The sequence below is a fragment of the Agelaius tricolor genome, unplaced genomic scaffold (genome assembly GCF_023055355.1).
Source record: "Agelaius tricolor isolate 1412-34295 unplaced genomic scaffold, bAgeTri1.0.p SCAF_6, whole genome shotgun sequence".
Classification (NCBI taxonomy): Eukaryota; Metazoa; Chordata; class Aves; order Passeriformes; family Icteridae; genus Agelaius; species Agelaius tricolor.
This window is the reverse complement of record NW_027269266.1, coordinates 47,790,050-47,813,411: the sequence shown is the minus strand read 5'-3', so window position 1 is coordinate 47,813,411 and position 23,362 is coordinate 47,790,050. Positions and strand designations below refer to the sequence as shown.

Below are 23,362 nucleotides of genomic sequence, written 5' to 3'. Positions count from 1 at the left end.
CTCCTCAGTGCTTTGTTGGGGAACCAGAGGGAGCCCTGTGCAGGCTGAGCGCCCAGACACTGGTGTGCCTTACTGGATGGGTCATGAGGAATGACATGTGAGGAGAAGACAGCTTGGCTGGTATCCACTGTATAGATGCTTCCTTCATAGCTAACTAACCTTAATGAGATAGCACTTGCTGGCACAACAGGTGAGATGTTGCTGCTTCTCTTTTCAGTTCTGTTCTTTCTCTCCCATTATAATGCAGCCTTTTCACCCACAGGCTCATCTACCTCATGTGAAAGTTCATGCTTACTTTGCTCCAGTGACTCCCCCTCCGTCGGTCGGAGGGAGCGGACAGCGCCTCTGCAGATGCTGTATTATCCTCTGACAGCCAGTGCAGCCACACAGAAGATGATGTCGTTGTTGAAGAATGGGACGGCAAGTCAGCAGAAGGAGTCGGTTTCCTGACAAGTCCTAATGGTGGTGTTTGGGTGTTTGGTCATCCAGTTTTGTGACAAGAAAAGCTTTTTTTTTTTCCAGGTAAAAATCTTAACGTAATGTGCAGCTGTGGATTAAGTTGGTGATGCTTTGGTTTGTATTAGTAACTCCTTCCTTCTGTTGGCATGAGAACTGTGGTACCCTGTCAAACGTGTGGGCATTGCAGCGGAGCAGCTACTTGGTGGAAGTTCACGAAACTTGGAAGTTAATTTGCATTTGTCAGCACTACTTGGTGTGAAGTGCCGCTGTAACGTGGGGCTCGAGCTGCCACGCCAAGGAACTGAGCCTGCTGTTCTGTAATATACACCACAGATCAAGTATCAGGTTTTAAAGACAAATCAGCTTTAGCAGATGTTGACCAAAAAATGCAAAGTAATCATAAGCTCTTACAGTAAAACAGCAGCTTGTTCTTTTTCATGATTCAGCTTCATATTTAATTATGTAACAGGACATGATAGGTAATGTCAAAGGTAAGGTAGTACCTCCAGATACCATAGAACTAGAAGTACTTCCCAAGTTTTTGGACTTGGTTCAGTTGAACTCTGCTGGTACAAAGCTTGGCAGTCGCCGATGCAGGTTGTGCCCGATGCCATCGGCCTTGAACGGGGTAAGAGATGCACTGTGGTGGAGCCCGCGCACTCTGCTGTCGCTGCTGCCACAGCCAGCCATGGTGCTTCCGCCGACGCCATCCCCGTGGGCTGGAAGGAAAGGATGCAGCGCTTCCAGGAGGAGAGGTGTAGCACACATGCTTTTCTACAGATGAATGGAAAACAGGTTCAGCTACAGAAGGCAGGATGGAGCAAGGAATTCAGTTTGGCCCACCTATTTTAGAGACAAGCATATGGGCTCAGCTGTAGGCAGGAGTTGAACCATACCAAACCTGTGGTTTTCAAATGTAGAAAGCCAAAGTCTTCACATTTGGTTAAGAAGCTGTCAGCTTCTGAATTATAATAATGATGATAAAAATCTGTGTATTAACTCTTAAGGCCATGCTTTCATCCTTAGTTTTTCAGTGCTAGACAATTAGATAAACTTTTTATATTAAGCAATTTAATTAACTGAGAGAAACTACTTGACAATTCAGAAAGCTTTTTTTGTGTAAGTTTGACTGTGTGTGTGTTTTAAGAGTTCAGGGCCTGTGTTTACTGAAAATTAAAAAGCAGTTGGAAAAGCTACTACTGGACAGTACTGCCATTTCTCCCCTGCAAATTTTAAATGACTTCTAAGAAGGAGTGAGCATGATCTTGAACTTCTGTGGCCAGCAGTGGCTGGGTTGTGTGGACTCACAGAGGATGGGGACAGTAAATTAAGAGCTCAGCTTTGGGGTTAAATTACACCTTAGACTACAGATGGATTTCTTAGATGGATTTCTGTACAAAGTAAGCCACTCTGGGCTTCTTTTGCAGAGTAGTGGAGTGTTGTTACAGTCATACTGAAGAGTTCCATTCAGACACTGCTGGTCTAATGAGAGTTTTAACTAGATTTTATTCTCAACTGTACCAGGGCAGTCATTGGTACCAATATGTCAATATGTGTTGCCTTTTGTTGGCTCATTTTTTTTTCTAAGACCATAATGAACCTTGTAAGTCTATTGCATTGAAGATGTACAAAAACAAATGGAATCTACTCTGATATAGGACACTTAAATAAACAATCAGCTGATGTCAAACTTGAATTTGTTGGAATTATTTCAAATCTAAGAAGATTTCTACTAGTAGCAGAAGATTCATGTGAATGCATGGTGTGCAGGATATGCTGCAGGGTTGGTTTACTTCCCTTCCTTACCTTGACTAACTATTCTTGCTAGGGCAGGTCTTGTAATTAATCTAAATCTTAGCAATGGACTGTCTGTAATGTGGGTGTGGGAAAAAAAGAAGTAAACAAAAAGAAAAGCACATTTACAAAATTATTGAAAAACATTTATTATACTTAAATTGAAATGTGTACATCTTATTAAAAAACAAAAGCCATTTGCTGGTGCCATAATTTAATTCCAATTTCAAGTGAGCTGGACAAACTACTGTACAACTTTCAATATTCTTTAAAATTAGCTATTTGGATACTTTCCAATCAAGGATTTTTCCACTTTTATAACACATTTGGATTTGAATATGGTGTGAGCTAAAAAGACACAAGTGTCAGTTGAGGAAAATACTAGGACCAAACAATACCCAAAGATGAACAACTTATAGGCAGAAATGTTTAAGTACATAAAATTTTACTTTCAGTGCAGAAAAAAAAAACCCAACCAAAAATAGGAAAAAAACTCTAGGTTTGATGAATTTAAATTTTCAAAATGCTACAGCTTTCAGAAGCTTTTCTGCTAAGCACTTGAGCCAGTTATGGAAGGGGAAATGAAAAAGTTGCTTTTTTACATGCTGTAGTATTGGTTTACACGGAACACCGCAGCATAAAAAGCAAACTATTCCCAAGCTTTTAAGCCAGAGATCAAGTTGGAACTTTCCAAAGGCACAGAATAACAGCTCTGAAACTGTCGCTTAATACCTCTGGAAATACTCCCCTCTAAGTACCTGACCAATTGAAACTTAATGTTAGCCTAGGAAATGCTGTGCCATGACTTTACAAGACACATCCAAAACATCAAGAAAGCACACTGCCTGTTTCAGAGAACATAAGTATTTGGTCATATGGAAGAGGCACTGTAACAGGTGTACAGCATGGATGGATGGAGGGTGCAGGAAGGTCAACTGAAAAGGTAAGAAGAGATTTGTCCAGAATAGGAGCTCCAGCAGGGCAGTGACCTGCCAGGAAGGAAACTTACAGGGTGTGTATTTAGTGTTTCTCAAGCAATTTATTTGATGCTGCTGAAAGCTATGACAGCCCTGTGGTGCCAGTGGGTCATCTTCCCTCATCTGCATAATTCCACTGAAAACCCCACTTCTCACTGCCAGTATTTTTAAACCCACAATTTTACAAGCAAAGAGTTAAACTGCAGCAGTGCTCTGCTGAGGAACCTAGGAAACTAAACATAAAGGATGCATAGGCAATTCTTTTCCATTAAATTCATTAAAGCAAAACACAATTACTTGGTACCCCATAGGATTTATATTAATCCCTCCAATAAGGTACTATTGATAATGCAGTTTGCTGCATGCATATATTGCATCTGTCTAGGGCTTCTTAAAAGCCCTGTTCTGGCATTTACACTTCTTACATACACTCTTATACACAATTTACACGGGAAGCTGTTTTGACAGCTTGACTCTCAAAGACCTGACAACCTGATCACTATCACCTTAACTACTCATCTCCACACAGATTAGCATGTGCTCTGCTAACATCAAAAAATAAAACCAGCCTAAGGTACAAGCACGTAATAGACAAACTGGCACAGAAAGGTAAATGCCCCAAAATAAGTTTACATTCATCTCCAACTGGATACAGGTAATAGAAAAGCAGCACTGCTTCGCTTCTATAAACTGTATCTACTGGCCATAGTTTGCCTTATTTCAGTGAAGGGCAAGCACCTTTGCTTACATTGTCTTCCATGCCTGTACAGAAGCTGTCATGGCATTATACCTCTCATGAGGACACTTAGCTATGGCAGTGATAAGAAAGTTCACCTATCAAACAGCTCATTAGAAAGGTCATTTTGTGTTTTCAATATGAAACATCTTATACAGTGAAGTTAGATCCTAAGGTTTTGGATGATCTTCATAGTCTTTAGGCAGGACTTGATTCTGCATTGGAGTATCAGTCTAGCAAGTGTGTGATGTCACTTCAGAATTATATGGAAGCCTTCTCCATTTTCAGCTGAAAAAAAACAAAGGAAATGTCTGTTTGTCCTTCCTGAACAGAATCACAGACATACAAGCAAATACACCAAAACACCCTAGTATGGACTTGGTTTTGAAAATAAACTCAACTACAACAAAAACTTAAAGGTTTCCTACTTGTACTAAACAAAAGTGTTATGATTAATGATTTGTAACTGGATCTTCAAAGAGGGACAGTTTCTGTAGGTAAAGTTTGCACAGAGTCAAACTTGTCCACTGTTTACAGCCATTTGCTGGCACCCTGTACCAGAAATAAATTGGAGTTCTATGGAAGAGTGGGATTCAACAGCAGCCTATTGAATGAAGCTGACTATTGTCTAGCAGAGAAATAACAGAATGTTATGCTCAGTTCTGCTGACTCTCAGGACTCAATTAAGATTCATTTTCTTAACTTCAGAGGTACTACTGCCAGGATTTCTGATTTTTTTTTTAACCTATTTTGAAACTTCACCATTCTCAGCAATTATTAGCAGCATCCCTGTCCAGTGATGGCTGACTGAATTTTACATAAGGTTTGTTACTGAATCCTGCACTGGTTCTGAACTGAAAGCTCAGAGAAGAGCCTGAGATGCTACACAGAGGCTGAAATCTGGCTAGGAGAGGAGGAACTCTGAATATCTTCTGTTACTGTGTATGCAAAACTTCTGTAATTTTTAAAGAAGGCTCCTGGCTGAAATAAATGATTAAGTTTTAGACTGTCAGAAAAGACAACATACCTTTTATTGTGGTGAATAAGAAACAACTCTCATCTTGAAAGTTTTGAACCATCTAAAAGAAACAAAAAAGTTTTCATACCTTCTGAGTATGACCAAAACACAAAACAGAAACAACCCTCAACAACCGTGATATTAAACACAGCCTTTTGTGAGCAATCATGTATTTTTGGTTTTGTTCAGCAAGTGACAGGCATACACCAAATGAAAATCCATTACTATTAAAATACTGCTCTTTACTCTTGTGACAACCAGCTGGGAGCCTATTACTGCTGGCTGTGTTTTTGGAACTCTGTGAAGCAGACACTTGAACAAGCACAGTTCAACAGTGTTTAAATGCTCTCTGCCTTTGGGTGCTTAAAATAAATATGTACTAAATAACTGCTGCAGCTTCTCAGAACTATAGAAACCAGGTGCCTCTGTCTCCTCATAGTTTCAGTTTAGTCAGGCAGAGGAAAAGTCACATTTAAAGAATTTGTCTGTTCCTGTAAAGGAAAAAATACTCTAAATGTCAGCAAACACTAGGTTTACATTATCAAAGAGAAAAACCAGTAATAAATGAGCAAGCATAAGAAAACCCTCCACTCCCAGTCATAAATAAAATGCCAAAAAAACAGAATCTCAATTACCTGATCACTAACAAGAATGTGGATGCCTGTGGGACCCTGTCTGTAAACCTGGTTGATCTGATGCAAAGGAATATTAAATGCCAAAGCAAGCTTGCGTGTGACTTCTGAGGCTGCCATCTCCTCTAAGTAGATTGCATGATAAACTGCAAGAAAAACATCATTTCCATAAGCATGTTACTAATGGCTATGTGAAAAATACCTGAATTTGTTTATTTATTTACTTTATACTTTCAAAAATTTTAAAACCTAAAACTTTAAGATTACTCTCTCTCCCTGTTCTCATTAAGAACATGAACTTCCCTAACTTTTCTTTCAAGGGAAAAGTCATAAACACAGCTCTAATGGGGGAGGCTTCTATTTGCTCTGAGACTGAAGGCAACTTCCACATTTTTTCCTGTATCCTGCACAAAAAGGTACAATCATGTCAAACAGATTTAAAAATGGATCTTTAGAGTGTCACCTAAAGATGGTTTTGAAAGCAATTTTGGGCAGTCTCAAAAGAATCAGGTAATACCTACCTCCCACTTATGTGCCTATGCTCCTGCTTTAAATGCAGATGTAGATTTTGTGTTTTTGGTAAATAAAGCCTTTCGCAACTGTCTGAATTAACTATCTACACATGATCTCAGAGCTGAATGGAACACAGTAAAGAGAACAGTAAGACAAAACAGCTGTTCAGTTTGAAGCTGTATTTACCGTTCAATATCTTTATTTAACAGTGCAACAAACCCTTGGCAGCTCCAAGTTTGCATGTTCTTCTGGCTGAAGATATCCTGAGAGAAAACATGTATTTGACAAGCAGCAGTATTTTACTTAAAAATCCTCCTCCACCTCAATTCTTGCATGGAAATTCACAAGCACTATTGAAGTAGCCTGTGCAGATTTTAGCTGGGGAGAGAGGTCTCTCAAAGCCAAGAGCAAGTAAAGAATAATTTTAAATAGCTTCATTCTCTTAATTGTAAGAGTGACATGGATTTACGAATAAACAGTTACATTTCCATCTGTGTTGAATCAGCAGTTGTCAGGGAAATAATACTAAAATCAAGAGCGCATTCACTACTTGGCTGTTTTTCCTCGTCCAGGCTCTACAGTTTTAGTTCAGTTGCACAGACAGTGACAGCAAAATCTTACAGAAAATGGGAAAGAATTGTTTTATTTGCATGAAGCTTTTACATGCACCTACATCGATATGGCTGATGCCTTGTCTGAACAACAAGCACAGCTGATTCCAGAGCTCCTCCATTCATGACCACGTATGTCACGGACATATTTTATGAAAAATCATTTTGCTAGGATCTTTTCTCCTGAGAAGCCGAGAGGCCTCGGAAACAAAATGTAAACAATGATTATCTGCTGCTGTGGAATGCAACAAGTGGATCTGTCATTGGTCTCATGTGGTTGTTTTTCATTAATGGCCAACCAAACACAGTCCAGCTGTCTCAGACTCTCTGGTCAGTCACAAGATTTTATCATCATTCCATTCCTTTCTAATGCTTGCTAGCCTTCTGAAGAAATTCTTTCTTCTATCCTTTTAGTATAGTTTTAATATAATATATATCATAAAATAATAAACCAGCCTTCTGAAACATGGAGTCAACATTCTCATCTCTTCCTTTGTCCTGGGACCCCTGTGAACACCACCACAGATGTAACTACAGTTTTATCAACAGACTGAAAACACTCAATGGTTTAACCTTGATAGGTTTCAGGTTCTTTTCGCTCTGTGCTGTTAAAGCAGCAATTGTGCTGTGATACAACTTCCCACAGTTGCTTTGTACACCAGGAGCAGCAGCTGAGCCCCCTCCCTGTTGTTTTCCCTTCCCCAGCCATGCTGTCCTGCCCAAGCCCAGCCGTGTCCCCATGAGCTGTATATGGTACCGTATATTGCACCGTTGCTGTCTGTGCTGCCCGCGTCCTGCCGTTCCAGCTGGATGCTCCGGAGGGGCTCCTGGCACACATAGATTGTTAAACGGGGCCTCACGGACCTGCAGGCCAAGGAAATCACAAGGCAGTCACACAAAAGGTATGTGCCCTGCAAATACAGGGGCTGATATGCCACAACTGTAGGTTTGTTATGGTGACAGTACACTGATTTTTTTGGGCTCAGTGCTAAAAGCCAAATCAAATCTCTACTTAAGTAAGTGGTCTCAGATGCTGCTGAATTTAAACAAAACTTCAATCCATTCAGATTCAGCATCCTATGGATGCTGCTTGTTGGACTCCTGTAACAGGACTACTGAGTAACTGTAGCTATGATATTTTCTGAAAAATCCTTTCCTTAGGATTTTTTCTCCTGAGAAGCTGAGAGGCCTCAGGAGCAAAATGTAAACAATGGTTATCTGCTGCTGTGGAATGCAACAGGTGGATCTGTGATTGGTCGCATGTGGTTGTTTTTAATTAATGGCCAATCACAGTCCAGCTGTCTCAGACTGTCTCGGTCAGTCACAAGCTTTGGTTATCATTCTTTTTCTGTTCTTAGCTAGCCTTCTGATAAATCCTTTCTTCCATTCTTTCAGTATAGTTTTAATATAATATATATCATAAAATAATAAATCGAGCCTTCTGAAACATGGAGTCAACATTCTCATCTCTTCCCTCATCCTAAGACCCCTGTGAACACCATGACAAGTAACAACAGCAATTCTTCCAGGAGGGCCAGGAGTACCAAACACCCATTTCAGATAGAATCAGACATCCCCTGGGATGCTGCCTGTGTTAGCACTCAATACCTGTAACCTCAAAAGGCCTCAGGGGTTGTTCTTAGCTCCCCAAATGACCCAGTTTTGAGCCTTGGCAATAAATTCATCCATGTCCAAAAAACTGGGCAGGGCCCAACTGCACTGGTGCAGCCTTACAGGCCACCTGCACCTCACCTGGGCATGCGCTGGAGGGGTGCACAGGAGGAGAGTTTTAAACACTGCTGCCAACTCCTGAGGCAGATCACACAGGCACCAAAGCCCATCCTGACACTAACTTCCCAAATCTCCCAGTTCTAGAATCCCCCATCTAAACCCACTCAGTCTCAGTGAGCACATCACCTGGATTTCAGTGCATTATACAGCCGAATTCCATCGGCTGGACCACAGATTTGTACCAGATCTTCTCTTGTCAGCTTTAATAAATCAGCACCTGGACAAATACATGAGGATTTAATAAAGATTACTGTAGCACATAAATTCTTTCTAAAAAAATGCTATGTTCATTTAAACCAAGACTACCAAACTTCACCATGACAAAAGCAGAATTTGGGACACAGGAATAAGTAAACTTCAGACCAGGCTCTAGGGAGTGCCAAATAAATCAACCTGTTTTCCAAAGGTGGTGAGTTACAGTTTATGCTGTTTACAGCTTTGGAACAGTACGAATCTGCAAGGCACACAGTTTCTGTGGAGAGAGATGACTGTTCTAGAGAAACAGTGATTTTTGCTGGCACCCCAGGGTAGTGTATTTTGAACACATTCAAAATACAGAGCAAAAATATTCCATGGTTTGTCACGCAGTGAATTACCCCAGACATTCAACTACCCATCCATCACTGCCTCTGTGCACTTAAATTTCAACAATGCACTCAAGTACAGGAGGTGCTGCTGAAGCAAAAAATAGGAGGACAGATTATTTGAGAAGCAGCATGTGTGTCAGAGAAGAAAACAACACTCTGAAATATCAGTCACTGTAATGGATGAGTGGGAAAACAAGAAAAAAATAGTCTTTATGTATGAAAATACTCCACAGACTATCCAGGAATGCACAAATAGAAGCCAGCAAAAATAACTGATCAAAGCCCTTAAATACTATAGTTAAAAATAACCCAGACCTGAGGTAGCATAATAAAATTCATATATACTACACCTCTTGCTTCAAAAAAAAAAAAAGCCAGCTAGCTAGTACTTGACTTTCATAAAGATAATAAAAAATATAAAAAAATCATCTTCATATAATAATGAAGAAGAAGAAAAATTTTCCAAGAGTCTTTGTCAGAAATTTGGTACTAGTTAATGGAGAAAGCTCAGCAATACTCATACAAGAAGCACAGGTCAAAAACTAACCAGCAGCAGGAGAATAAACCTTCCCAGAGAAAAAGCCTGGTACAAAGGAATTCTGACAGAAGCATGAGCTAAGCCAAGAGGCAGAGAGCTGGCATCATTCACAACAGTGTCCCCATCAAGTGTCACCAAAGAAAAAGGAATTTACTTATGGTGAGAAGTGTGTCATACCACCCTTTGCACAATTCCAAGGAATGCTAAAGAAGCAAACAGCCCCACAGAGTCCATCTATTGCCATGTCTTGTGTTCAGACATAGATTGGCAACTGCACTGCTCTTTAACCAGCAAATTAGTAAATAAAGATGCATAAATATGGATACCATAATGTTTTTAGAGAACTCTTTTCCCACACAGAACCTGCTCAGTAACACAATGAAAGGAAAAAAGTAAACTATAGATACCTGAGAAATTTGAAAAAAGCCTTGTATAGGCAGAGAACCTATTCTTGAGCAACCATTGCTGAGTTTCCTGGATTGTGGCTGAAGGATGAAGCTGCTGTAAGAAACAAGATTGGATATGATAATTTGGATACTAAAAAACTCAAACAAAACCCAAGCAATTAAAAAAGATCTCCCTCAGTTCAACACTTTCTTATAACATCAAGTACAAATCAAATATTCTAACACAGCTATATAAATATATGATCAATACCAGAAAGCAAACAAGCAAACACTCACATCTCCTGACCCTTGAGAGGTTCCATCTCCTTGATGATTTGGGGAGGAAGAATTGCTACAGATTAAAAAATGAAACAAAGTATTACTAGAATTCTATAAACTAAAATATTTAACCATTGTTGAAAACTAACTTGAAATTTCCAAAACAATAAATATCACAGTTGAAAGAATTAAAAGACTTGTTAAACTTAAGAGAAAGACCATTCCACAGTATATGGATCAGACCACACCACTGCCAATAATTTTTGGATGAACTGCAGGTTTGGTTACAGTAGTTTAATTAACATTTCAAAACAAAATGCTTTCACCAATGCAATTTTTGTTGATAAGTTTTTAAAGATATTAGTATAATTTTCTTGCAAATTATACTAACTGTGTATGATGGAAATGAAGACTCTTTGTACTGAAAAAAGCTAAAAATTGTTTCCATAGACAAGGACTAAATTACGATAGTGAAAAGGTAAAGCATTTGCTATATGACAAAGGACAAGAAATTGTTTTACAAAATGTATAGTAAGAAAGAAAGATGGTGAGGCAGAAGTAATTACCTTATAACTGAACCATGTGATACAAATGTCATACTCTAAAATGAATATATAGGTCAAAACAATCTCCCAAATCCCCAGTGGAAAGAGAACACAGTTGAATTTAGACAGAAAATGTTCTGAATAAGCCTGATTACAAGGTTGCCTTTAATGGGGATACAGAACAGAAACCCACCTGTCTGGGACACTGTAGGTGTTATGCTGAGCAGAGGTGAAAGTCGGAGCAGGAGTAGGACTGTTGTTTACAAATGTTGTAGGAGTATCTGGCCATGGTGAGCACTGAAGATAAAGAATTAAAACTTAAGTTTCTCTTGACAAAACCTTTTTTACTCTGATGTACACTTCTCTCATTTAAAGCCAGGGGTTTATCCACAGACTATTCTGATTTGCACTTCCAAATAAAGACTCCCTCTATCCCACACATTACATGCAGATATTCTAGGTAAAAATCAGCTCCGTTTTATCTTGTTCTTTTATGAAGACTTCTATTTATACTGTCTTCTCTTTAAAAAAATGCACAGATTATTCAGTTTAAACCAAAACCAACCAACCCCCACAGCCACATGCTGGAAAAAAAGTCTTTTATCCTGAAGAGGATGAAAGGGCTGTTTAAACTGCCCTACAACAAAAAGTGTTCAGTAATATTAAGTAAAGCTGTGAAGCTAGATTGCACCTTGTGGATAAATTTAATGTCTCTGCCCTGAGAACAATCAAATACAAACAGAATTTTCAGTGGAAATTTTGTGAATTCAATATTTTTAATAATTTACTGCAGGACTAAAATTGTGATTACTTACATGGACTGATTTTTCTGAACAGCTTGGTAAACTGGAATTTTTTAAACAAGCTTAAGTCATCACAAGTATATCATATGCCAGTTGTCCAATTTTGTCAGTGTTTTTTTGGGTATTTTTTAAAATCGTCGTGATAAAGCTTTTTGAAACAAGGCTACTTTTTAATGCTTCCAACAGTACTAAAAATGCAGTCTTTTAAAGAAAAACAAAAACCAAACAAGGTTTGGTATCTTCAAAGACATGATTAAAACAAGCAAGCAGCCCAAGATCAGGTAAGCTAAGACCATGCCTTTTAAGACAACAAAGATTTCTGATATACTTATCATGTACCAGCTAAATACCTTGTAAGAAATTTCCAGATTTATATCACAGCCTTGTAGAACAGGGTGGAGGGGAACAACTATGACTTAATACCAAAAGAAACTTGTTTCAACAATTTTGTGTTGAAAAATCCTTCCTTTATCTGGGGGAAACAGTAAATAAGGGCAACACCAGCTGCCACCATCTGTAAGAAAGTTAGCAACATTTCTGTGCTGGACCCCAGTCTTCACTTGTCAGCATAAGATGGCAAGTTCCCCAGGATGGCACATGGAATTAAAATAGATTTGTCTTGCATGCAAATAGCTTAAAAATTAAGAACTTGCTTTATCTGAGATTTAGCATTTTTGTTCACCAGAGTCCACAGTCTGATTACATGGTCAAAGCCACCCTTTGGGCTGCAAACAGTGCCCCCACACAGCGCATGCTCCTCTATAAGCTGGTAGGGTGACACATTCCTCCTCCAAATCTGTATATTCCCACCTGCTGTCTCTCTTCTCAAGCTGATTTAATATTAACCTCAACGATGTTACATCAGGTAGTTACAAGTAGCCTTCATTCCCCAAATATGTGATCCAAAACTGTAATTTTAAAATAAAAGCTCGACATAGAAGTATTAACTTTGTTCTTCTGAAATATTTTGAAAGTGCAATTAAAATTCTTTAATTTTGTGACATTCTCAATTTTAATCCAAGATGTTTATGTGGACACACAGATGCAAGTTCCACATCCTTAGCAACCATTCCCATACAAAATTCTAGCCACCATATATTTAAATTCAGGGGCAGAGAAGAACACACTGGTGCCAGAGAACACCTTTTGAGCCACTCCCAAGGTAGGTACTGCAGCTGGTGTTTCTGCCCTTCAAACCCAGCTGAAGTTCTTCACAACGAAGCTCTGAGTTTAAATCCAGGAAGAAGCACATTTGAAGTCTTCAGAAAAAAAAAATCCCAATCCAAAGCAAGTAGCCTTTCTTCTCCAATAAACATGCTTTCCTGCCTTGTCTCCTATTCCAGGAAAAACACCACTAACTATCCACTGAGACTCAATAGGCTGGTTAAAAAGAAAAAATAAATAGTAAGTGTAATACTATTGCAACACATCTCTTGCCTCTGTTCTCCTTGTTTCTGTCTTACAGGCTAGGAAGGGAAAAATGAGCATTTGAGCACTGAGATATTAAAACCTGAAAGGTTCAAGGAACAAGAAAGTCTTTCAGTAATCAACCCAAGCTGATGATGCTTTTGGAATCACCCTCATGCCCCAATGTCCTGCACTTCACAAACTGGATTAAGCAAATGCCTGGCAGACCAAATCCATTAACACTACAAAGACTAAGCAAGGACGTGTTTTCTTTTCTAACATCCAGCATGATGATTCTGGATTGAGAGGGGTGAGGGCTACAAGGAGAATGGATCACAGAAAGCAGCACTGCTTCCCTGAAAAAGCACCTGCCCTTGTCACTGTCAGGGACAGAACATGACTTCACCCTTGTGGACTGATCCATCAGAATATTTCTTACATTCCTAAGCCAAAACTGAGTTAACCAAAGGACATTCAGGAAGTTAATGATACTAATACAGAAGTCCCTGAGCAGTAGACACAAACCTAGGAGAAAATGTCACCCTGTCACAAGGAAGCATTCAGCTCTGTCAAGTGCCACCACAGAACATAAAGAAGATTGGCATTGTGTCTTTACCTGTAATAAACAATTAATATATACTGATGAATTTACCAAGATCATGTTTTTGAGGTCTCAAGACTAAATGCCCTCCATTACTAGCACACTGATACTACTATACTCCAGAAACTATGTCTTATTTCCAAATGGGGATTAATTCAGGAGAAAACTATTTTGGTTTCAGATGTTTAACAGCCTTCTGTAAAATGCCATGAATGAAGATTTACTGAGTTAAAAAGAAATGTAAGAGATCCTTCTAAGTATCACTTATCAGATTCAGGATTTAAGCTCAGAACATTCCTAACTGAAGAGGAATTGCAAAATCTCAAGTTATTCTAAGCCATGGTGTAATGTAATATCCCTTCCTACCTCCAATATACTGGAATCTGTATAATTCAATCCTCACAAGAGAGTAAAGCTGAATCTTGACAAAGACATCTATACTATATTCAAAGACCCAATAAACATAAAAACATAATACAAAACCAAAATACAGTAAGTACAATTTGTTCCCCAATTTAGATTTATAGTTGGACACACAGAACCCCTTAGAGAATAAAGCATCAATTTTCTTATACATGGTATGGAACAACCTTTCATGTCTACAATTTAACATTCCAATTTATTTCAAGATCTGTACCTGGAAGTCTTTTAACTTCCAGGTGCTCTATAATCAACTCTATCTGCAAAAACTGACCATTTGACCAAGTTTAATCAGTTTGTAGTTTATATATTCAAGCTTATGACATATAAAGCACAGTACTATAAAAATCAACCAAAATACTGCAGACAGAAAAAAGTGCAAAGGCCCAACTACTACAACACAAATTTTCCCGCTTTTACAAATTCAAAGCAGGAGAAAGAAAACAGTGGGTTTTTTTTCCCTTTTTCATTAGATAAGAACTAACTTTTATGTACAAAGAGAGAGGAAAACAAAGTGCCTCCTTCTTAAAGTGGCCCCTGAATGAAGGTCACATGTATGTAAATATCCACTCTGAGGTCCAGAAGGCAAGGTTAAATTTGTAGCGTTTTACACCTACAGCTGCATAGTGTGACGAGTCTAACGAGCAGTTTAACTGTGTCCTGTCTGTTTGGACAACACTGAGATAAACATTACAGAACTGCAGTGAAAGCACTGAATTTTGATACATCCAGTGAATTCAGAGAAGTAGTAGAAAAGCTTATCTAGATGGCATTCTTATTAAAGTAAGTGATAAGGGAAAGCTGGGTGATGGTAGCTAGAAAAAAAAAACCCTCTGGTTCTTTGAAAGGACACAAGAGCAGAATGACCACTCAGAAAGGAAGCTTCACCAAATTCCTTATATTATGTTAGAAAGCCATAAGAATTAAATTGGAAAGGAAACATATTAGATTCAATGTTTTCTGAAGGAAGCATAGTAAGAAACCAATCTGTCCAAATCCAATTGTGACTGAGCTGGAAATAATCACATAGGAGAAAAAAAAAAGAAGCAAAAAATTTGTAATATCTAACAAATAGAACAGTAGAATCTTGGAGGGGTAAAATAAAAAGCTAACATACACAATGAGATGCAAAAAGCGAGTAATGAAAGGTTGGTTAGGTGTAGCAGGAAGATAAAATTCACAGCTTTAAAATCAAAGAGAATTATAGCCAGGATCAACATGAATTTCAAATTTCAAAAAAAGTAACAGAGCACTATTTCTGGGCAACTGGTAAGCAGCACTAAGTCAGCAGTCTTGACTGCATCTAGTAAAAATACATTCCAAACAATTCTGGTTTGGTTTTTTCCTGTTATAGAGCTACAGCTCCTACAGGACATGTGAAGAAAAAGATTTATCATATAGAAACACACAACATGTGAAACAATGTCCATCTCATACTTAAACATAGGGAAACAGGTCTTCACTTTTTGTGTGTTAGCACCTCTGTGACAACAGTACTGCTCAATATGGAACACTTGATCTGCATGCCTGAGGAAGTCTGGAAACAGCCAAAGCTTCTGATGGCCACATTTAGGAAGACAGATTTGCAAGGACAGAACTGCTTTAAGTAGAAACATTTATCATCCCTGTCCATATTTACAGGGCCCACAAAAATAAGCATGTCTGGTGACAAAAGAAAAAGGTCAATGAATTGGCCTTCAAGATGTAGATCAGATACTCCTTTTCTACACCAAGCAAACAAGTTTTACATTCACCTTCTATAGCTAAAACCAGCACTGAGTGCATAGAAGTAACTAAGGCTTTACTATGAATACAGAAAAAATCGTGTCTCTTGGTATTTTTTATGGGCTTGGTGATTTCTAATAATTTTGCTAATGATAAAAAACATTGCAATGATGGAAAATAGCATGTTTTGAAATCTGCAAACAATACCAAGTTTGCAATGCTGAAAAGATTTCAAACAGTGTGGACAAAATTCAAAATGGTCTCAACAAACTGACCAAATTATCTCAAGACAGCATTTTGTTACAGGCAATTGAGAAACAGGAATAGTGAGCTGCACAATTAAGAGAACTGGAAAGCTGTACATAGCTCCTATTCAAAATAGCCTGAGTGTCATTATCCTTTGTGTGCTTTGGGAAAGACATGAGAAGTCCAATAATGTCCTATCTAAGCTCTTCACTACAATTAAGGTAGTGTAGAATTAAGGTAATTCATAGAAGCTTAGTATTCCAAGAGATTGATAAGAAAATGTTAGACAACTTCTAGTTATGATTTAGCTACAGTTTGTCCTACTCTGGACAATGGATTTGTCTTATCTGTTTAAAAATATCCTTCTCTGTTATTCTTCCTATGAGCAACAATCATTCAATGAAATAGTTCTAACAGCAGGAGAAAAACAAAGAAATCCCTCCAAGGACAAGCTTCAGAAGATGCTTTATAAGTAGAAGTGATAAAAGTCTGTTTTCTCCTGCCTCTCCCCCAGGGCCAGCTGGAACAAGTAAAAGAATGCACTGCCAAAGAATCATAAAGGTGCACTTTAAAAGAAAGAACAAAAACCAAAAAAAAAAAGCCCAACAGCCAAGAACAGTAGAAGGTAAATTCAGATAGCTTAGTGCATACAATAGTTTTGGGTGCACAAAAGAAAAAAATCCAAATATCCTCCAAAAAACCCATCCGACTAATATTGCTTGTTCCTTCCCACCCAGTTACATGGGTTATAAACAACAAGAAGCATACACTGAAGTATTTTATAACCTAAATATAAAACTTTACACATCACTTTCACAGTTCATAAATACAAACCAAATCATGCTTAAGCACTATTGGTAAAGAGCTTCAGCACAGTATGGCTGTTCAAAGAACAGTCAAATAATGGCCTTCCACAGCCACGTTATTGATTGACATTTAAACATGCCAAATTAAAGATGTGGAATTGCTTCTCCTTAAGGAACATTTAAGAAATCTAAAATGCTAATCCTTGGCAGGACAACTGCACAGGACATATGTCAGGGAGGGCACAGGATATGTCAGGTTCCCTCTGAGGTACACAGATAGGGTTAACATATCACAGATCATGAAGATGAGCTGACTCTTCTGAACTGCATTAAACCTGTTTGGAGCACGGTATGTAGATGACTAAAGGAAAAATCACTGACAACTATCTGCAACATGACATGGCTTTTTAAAAATACTGATGTACATGAAAACTTCTACTGAATATAAGTACAAATAGGAACAAACCACTAAATTTAACTGTTCTTACTTCCACTAATTACACAAGTATAGCAAAGCAAAATGCTATTTCATTTCAAGTCATAAAAACTGAAAGCTCTTGACTCAAGTTACACAGTCCCTCTGCAACAGTTTAAGTGTTAGATTTAGGAAGGATTCCTTTGCTGAAAACAAACATGGAGTAATTGAGATACAAAGAAGTGAATAAAATTAAGAGACAGCAATCAAAGTATTTTTACTTTACAAAATGGAAGTTTCTCCTATATCTAACACTGCACAAGGTATCTTGCATAATCAAAAGGTAAGCAGAAGTCCCTTACACTGCCTCGCTTTGCCAGAGAATCACCGTAGTCTGCTGGCAAAGTCCGCTTGCTGGACTTTTTCTGCTCATGTTCAACTGCATCTTCAATTATAGGCTCAAGCCTCATCTGGACAAACACCAAAGATGTGGATCAATTTCTTTTCATTATACAGTGAGGAAAGATCTAAAAGCCTTTTAAAAACTTCTGAAATATTTAGAAAACTGCATAGAACTCACTGATGTTTAAATAAAAAACCTAATGAGGCTCTGGCCTTAAATTAAAAAATCTCTGAAAAACAGACTTTGGAAGCTCAAATTTGGTAAATAAATTTTAAGAGTCCCCCCTCAATTTTTTTGGTTTTTTTTTTTTTTGCTTTTCAGCTGCAAGATTTTGAAATCTGTATCAAAAGTCTTGCTCAAGGATTCAGTACAGTCAGTCAAACAGTGCTCAATCTAAAGTGTGTTTTCATACAGCATCTATTGAGTATCTAAATCCAAGTTTACGAAACAAAATCTTAAAATTGAATGCTGCTGCTTGCTGGACAAGTTTGTCAAATAAAAAGTTTATTTCTATGCAGAAATAATTCTTCCCCAACCCTTCCAAGACTGCAGCTAAGTAATGTGCTGTGTCTATGCATATTCTCGTCAGTCAGCAAATGCAATTTTATTTTGTTACCTCTGTGAGAACTGTGGTGTCATATGAAGGCTGATACTTCTCTTTTTCATGTGCAGTCCGTTTTTCCATCTTTTCTCTGTCTGTTTTCTGTTTTCTGTCTGCTCCTTTGGGCTAAAAATGAACACAAATGGGAAATGATTTTATAACTGAAATCTGATCTCAGACATGAACCATTACAAGCAGTAATATAACGGTTTCCCATATCTTTATGAAAACTTAGAGACTTAAGGATCTGTTTTCTAATGTTACCTTAAAAACTTTGATTTGACAGCTGGCTGAATGCAGATGATCTGTGTATTCTCCATTCTCAGTCTGTTTAAAGGTGTCAACCTGAATTCTAAAAGGAACTCCTTTCTCCCCTCCGTGTTTACGAGGTGTAAATTCAGTGCTGATACAATGTACCTGAAAAGAAACAATGACCAAACAAAAAAGACCTTCAGAAGCATTTCAGGCATGAACTTTATTATTGTTACCTACATCACATGAACAGTTTCTTGTAAAAAAATATAGCAAAGCTATAGAAGGCCACTGACTAGAAGAGTTTTTCATCTCATCTCAGAGTATTTTCAAACATGCCCAACTCCTTTAAAAGTCCAGAGACCTTTTAATCAGTATGCAATTGTTACAGCTTCAGCTGCTAAATCAGAATGAATGCTGTGTTTATAAGCTGTAAAGACCCCTTAAGGGTATCTAGGGAGAAAATCAGTGCAATTATGAATAATCTCACTGGACGCTGCTCCCAATTTATTTTGCTTTCTTAAGGAATTTTAAGTGAGCCTGTAGAACAACCCAACTATAGTGGCATAATATCAGCTCCATTGTCAGTCTGTTATCATTTCTTCTAAGGAAATGTATAAATGAAACTAGTCCCTAATTTATCTCACAGTCCTTCAAGGCGACTAAATTTTAGCAATTATGTAACTTTGATCTAGATAAAGATACCTATTTTAGGAAAAGTTAATTTACTGACAATATAGAATTTAACCTCTTTCAACAACCAAGTAAGAAAAGTTGCTACCTGAAACCTCACGGCCATACTTTTTTACAATGAAATCAGATCTGAGACAAAAGTAGGCAATGTTAACGTGAACATTTAATCTAAATAATTTCCAAAGAAAGCACGCTCAGTTGCCCTGAATATCAAATACACATATAATAGAATTCCTACAAGGAAGCCTAGTGACATAGTAAGAAACATCTTTTGAGTGCCTGATTTAAAACTCTTTTCTTGTAGGACAATACTTTTTATTTTGAATCCTTAAGCCAAGCTTCTGCTGAAACTAGTAGTAAGAGCTACTGAGAGGAATTTAAGTTAATTCTTATACTTCATACAACTAAATATTTTAACTATGACAGCTTTCTTCAAAGAGCTTTTTGAAAGTTTTTTTTTTCTATAAACCCAAATTAAATAGAAAAACCTAATGAGGGACTCCAATAAGCCTATGAACCCATATTTTTTGGTTTTTAATGGCCATCCCACAAATAATAAACCAAGAAGCTTTGTAGTTCAAGTATATTGCTGTTTGTGACCTGAAAGGCACCAAACACAGACATCCAGTCAAATAAAGTTTCAAACCTGAATAAAAGCAGATGTACATTTTGTTGGATCCCATAAAAATTCAACTGCGTTGAGCTGGCTTGGATTTGTCTTGATATCAATGACTCCAACAGACATTGGAATATCTATTAAAATAAATAGCACGCATTTCAGAAAAGTAAACAGCAAGTAAACACTATAAATAAATTGTAATATAAATATAATCATAATCACCATCACCATACACAAGGTAGGATGGAAAAATGTGGGCTTTGGTGGCTTGAGCAGTTTCTTAGGACTGATACATAGAATCTTAGTAGATTCAACATAAAAAGTGCTCAAGGTTTTGGGTGCTTTTTCATTCTCCTCCCCTGCTGCCACCCCTGAGGTTATGCACCAAAAATGATTGAGTTACACAAAGTACAGAAATCATGTTGGCACCGTTTTCACAATCTAATAGAGAAAGTTACTTCTGTCTGTGTTTTCCCAATCACTGCAACACTCAGCAATCAAAATCAGAAAGAATATTAAATATATATGGCTGCAGAGCTGCTATCTTACTTTTATAGCACCTTAATTTTGAAAAGAATGTAGAAGTGGTAAGAACGTTGAATTCAAAACACACACTATGACAAAGCAGCATCCAGAAATCTGGTCTGTCCTTTTCCATCAGCCTCAGCATAAATGTGAATGTGACCAATTTTAATTTGGAAACTGAATTCCATACAGGGGCAACAAACAGAAGCAATTATACCTAGGTCGAGCAGTCTGTCCCCAGGGCGGTTCCACTTCCAACCCTCTAGCTGCTGGTGCTCTGTGTACTGCAACCTTCTGTCATGGAACACAACTCTTATAATGCTCTAACAAAGAAGAAAACAAGCCTGTGATGAGCCACACAGTCACTACAGATAAAAGTACTACACCATCCCAAAATAGCCACAGTGCTAATAAATACATTATTTACAGCAAAAATTTGGCAAGCATCAGTATCCCAAAATATTCCAGAACACAGAAATAGAACTGAGCAGCAGGAAATACTTGAAGATGTGGTAAAAATGAAAGGGAGAATTACATCTGATTGGATACTCAAAAGGTAACTATGAGTTACACACAGAGAACTGAACAACACTGGCAGCACAGTATCAACCCTGTGTAGGCAACACCAAATTATTTTAGAAAGCAAACACCAAATATTTCATTTATTAGGAAAAGTAGTGAATATTACTTGATCATTCTTTCACTGGGAATTCTGTGAATTTGTACAGGACATTTTAAGAAAAAAAAAAAGAAAATTCCCTTACTAGTACTTGTAAGATATTTACAAAAAATCTATGATTTTACTTGATAGAATTAAAAAGTTCCAAACTTTCTCAACTACTTTAGATGAAATATTCATCCAGAACAACTACAACATGATTAATTTTGTTCAGCTAGAAGCAATTCTCTAACAATACCTGTTTTTGCAGGCAGTTTTGTTACTGCTAAATGAATACACATATAAAGCAATTTAATACAAAGAGGCTGGAAAAATACTGTATACATTGACTGTTACCCAACAAAGAGAATGTAGACAGATTAGCATATTTTTTTTTCATTATTCTACAGTCTTCCTTGTATTAACAGCAGCTTAAAGTGTCTACAAAACCCAAGAACTTTTAAATGGAGCACCTCTTCAAGATGAATTGCACTTCCTTGGGTTTATTTCAAAGATAATGGAAAGCAAATGTGTGTGCATGTACACACACACTCAAAGGAACCATTCCTTCTGCACTGCAAACCAGCACATTTGGAACTTGGAAATATCTGTAGCCACCTTCACCTCCATGAAATTATTTCTTTGGTAAAATACTAGGATTCCAATATTTAATTGTCCAAAATGGAAAATTCATTGATGCAGCATTACAATACCTTGCTATGGTAAAACTGACTTTTCTAAACTTTCATGCTGCTTTGCCCTATTGTACCAACCAAATGACTCATCACCCACACACAAAGCTAGAAAATTACAGAAGAGAGACACCCAAGGCTACAAGGAAATACAAGCAGAATAGCAGCTAAGGGGGCAAAACAGTTCTTATTACAGCAAGTCACCATGCCAGGATGCAAAAAGTTTAATTACAGAACTCTCAAATCCCACTTTTATGCTCGTGCTTAACTCTTTGTGAAATGGTCTCTAAACAAGCATCCCACAGACAACAAGAACAAGGCCTAGGACTATACAAGTAAGCCAAAGTTCACAAATTACACAGCCCAAAGCTGGCAGGTAAAGATTTAGCCTCCCACAGGAACACTGTTCCGGTGCATTTATCAGCACCACTTTCAAAGTGACTTTAATTGAAATTTTTCCCTTCTTTCCTAATACGCAAATAAGATTTTTTTGGAGAATTCAATAAAATCAATAATCATCAGGTGCTTAGAAGAAAAATCCAAACCCCTCCATCAGCTCTTTTAATCATCTGTGCTCCAAATAGGTTAATTTTTCAGTTTGCCTCATTTTCATATTTCATAAAATACCTCAGATCAACAGTACCTTCTACTAACACTGAAGCACAAGGAGACAAATCTGGAACTGAGGAGAGGGGCTCAGCTGTGGAACAAACTGCTCAACAAGCAGCAAAATTAGAGGTCCATTCACCTATGGATGTATCTCTAACAGCCCACTGCTGCAAAACCCACAGGCTGGCTCCATGTGCTTTCTGTAACACTTAAGAAACATGATCACAATACCTCCACTTTTATCCAAATGATCCTCTACCTTCCTCTCACCTCTCCTGATCACTTGAAGTGGACAATGTCATGGCTCAGAAGACACTGGATACAAAATCTACAGACACTGGATACAAAATCTACAGACAACTATCTTAAGCTTTGCATAAATACTTAGGTCTGCAGTGCACACAAGTGTGCATTGGGTACTTATATCCATATGTTTTTATTTTAAACATCACTGGTCCACACATCCTGACCAATACCTAGTGACAACAGGAAAAAATAATTCCATAGAATATACAGTCTTTGGTTTGTTAGTAACACTATCTAGTGAACTTAAATTCACCTTCACCAGTTTTCCATTGATCTCTGGTATGTCTCCAGCTTTCCGATTATCTAGCATCCGGATCTCATAGGACTGACCTTTAAAGAGAAAAAAATTGCATGGGTAAAAGAGCAAGAGCACAAGGTTATTTTGTGTTTAATGCATTTAGATTAGCTTTTGGTTCACAGTTCATGAGGATACCAGTACCTGAAACTTGAGTTTGAGAGATCCAGATAGCAATATGCACTTAACACCATGCAAATTAACAAAACAAAGTGACACTTTTTGGTCCCCTTAAAACCACAGATATTTTCAAAGTTTAATTATTTAATTTTGTATCAAGTGTAACTACTTGCTTCTCTTATTTTTTTTTCTGAAAACAAAACATTTCAAGGCTGAACTCCTTCTTTTTTAAAAATGCCAAATGGCAACATACTGAGAACCATTAACTGGTCTTCCAAAACAAACTCTTGCAGAGTTTTC

General features: G+C 37.7%; 2 protein-coding genes across 6 annotated transcripts in view; one reads left to right on the top strand and one right to left on the bottom strand.

The window, feature by feature from the left end:
* The window catches only part of FBXL2 (F-box and leucine rich repeat protein 2), a 51,508-nt gene extending 49,359 nt beyond the window's left edge, over positions 1 to 2,149 (top strand). For both annotated transcript variants that reach the window (XM_071429743.1, XM_071429744.1), the window contains one exon: positions 263 to 2,149. In XM_071429743.1, coding sequence (XP_071285844.1) covers positions 263 to 370 — 108 coding nt within the window. In that variant the 3' untranslated portion in view covers positions 371 to 2,149. The remainder of the gene's footprint in view (positions 1 to 262) is intronic.
* Positions 2,150 to 2,377: 228 nt separating this feature from the next.
* UBP1 (upstream binding protein 1) overlaps positions 2,378 to 23,362 on the bottom strand; it is a 35,539-nt gene continuing 14,554 nt past the window's right edge. The window contains exons 3-16 of one of the 4 annotated variants that reach the window (XM_071429738.1): positions 22,901 to 22,977; positions 20,600 to 20,705; positions 19,885 to 19,991; positions 18,558 to 18,710; positions 18,309 to 18,419; positions 17,652 to 17,759; positions 11,060 to 11,163; positions 10,340 to 10,394; positions 10,064 to 10,157; positions 8,658 to 8,748; positions 7,498 to 7,604; positions 5,620 to 5,762; positions 4,994 to 5,045; positions 2,378 to 4,254 (exon numbers count right to left, since the gene is read on the bottom strand). In XM_071429738.1, coding sequence (XP_071285839.1) covers positions 4,217 to 4,254; positions 4,994 to 5,045; positions 5,620 to 5,762; positions 7,498 to 7,604; positions 8,658 to 8,748; positions 10,064 to 10,157; positions 10,340 to 10,394; positions 11,060 to 11,163; positions 17,652 to 17,759; positions 18,309 to 18,419; positions 18,558 to 18,710; positions 19,885 to 19,991; positions 20,600 to 20,705; positions 22,901 to 22,977 — 1,346 coding nt within the window. In that variant the 3' untranslated portion in view covers positions 2,378 to 4,216. The remainder of the gene's footprint in view (positions 4,255 to 4,993; positions 5,046 to 5,619; positions 5,763 to 7,497; positions 7,605 to 8,657; positions 8,749 to 10,063; positions 10,158 to 10,339; positions 10,395 to 11,059; positions 11,164 to 17,651; positions 17,760 to 18,308; positions 18,420 to 18,557; positions 18,711 to 19,884; positions 19,992 to 20,599; positions 20,706 to 22,900; positions 22,978 to 23,362) is intronic. The other 3 variants (XM_071429739.1, XM_071429742.1, XM_071429741.1) reach the window with 3 other exon arrangements.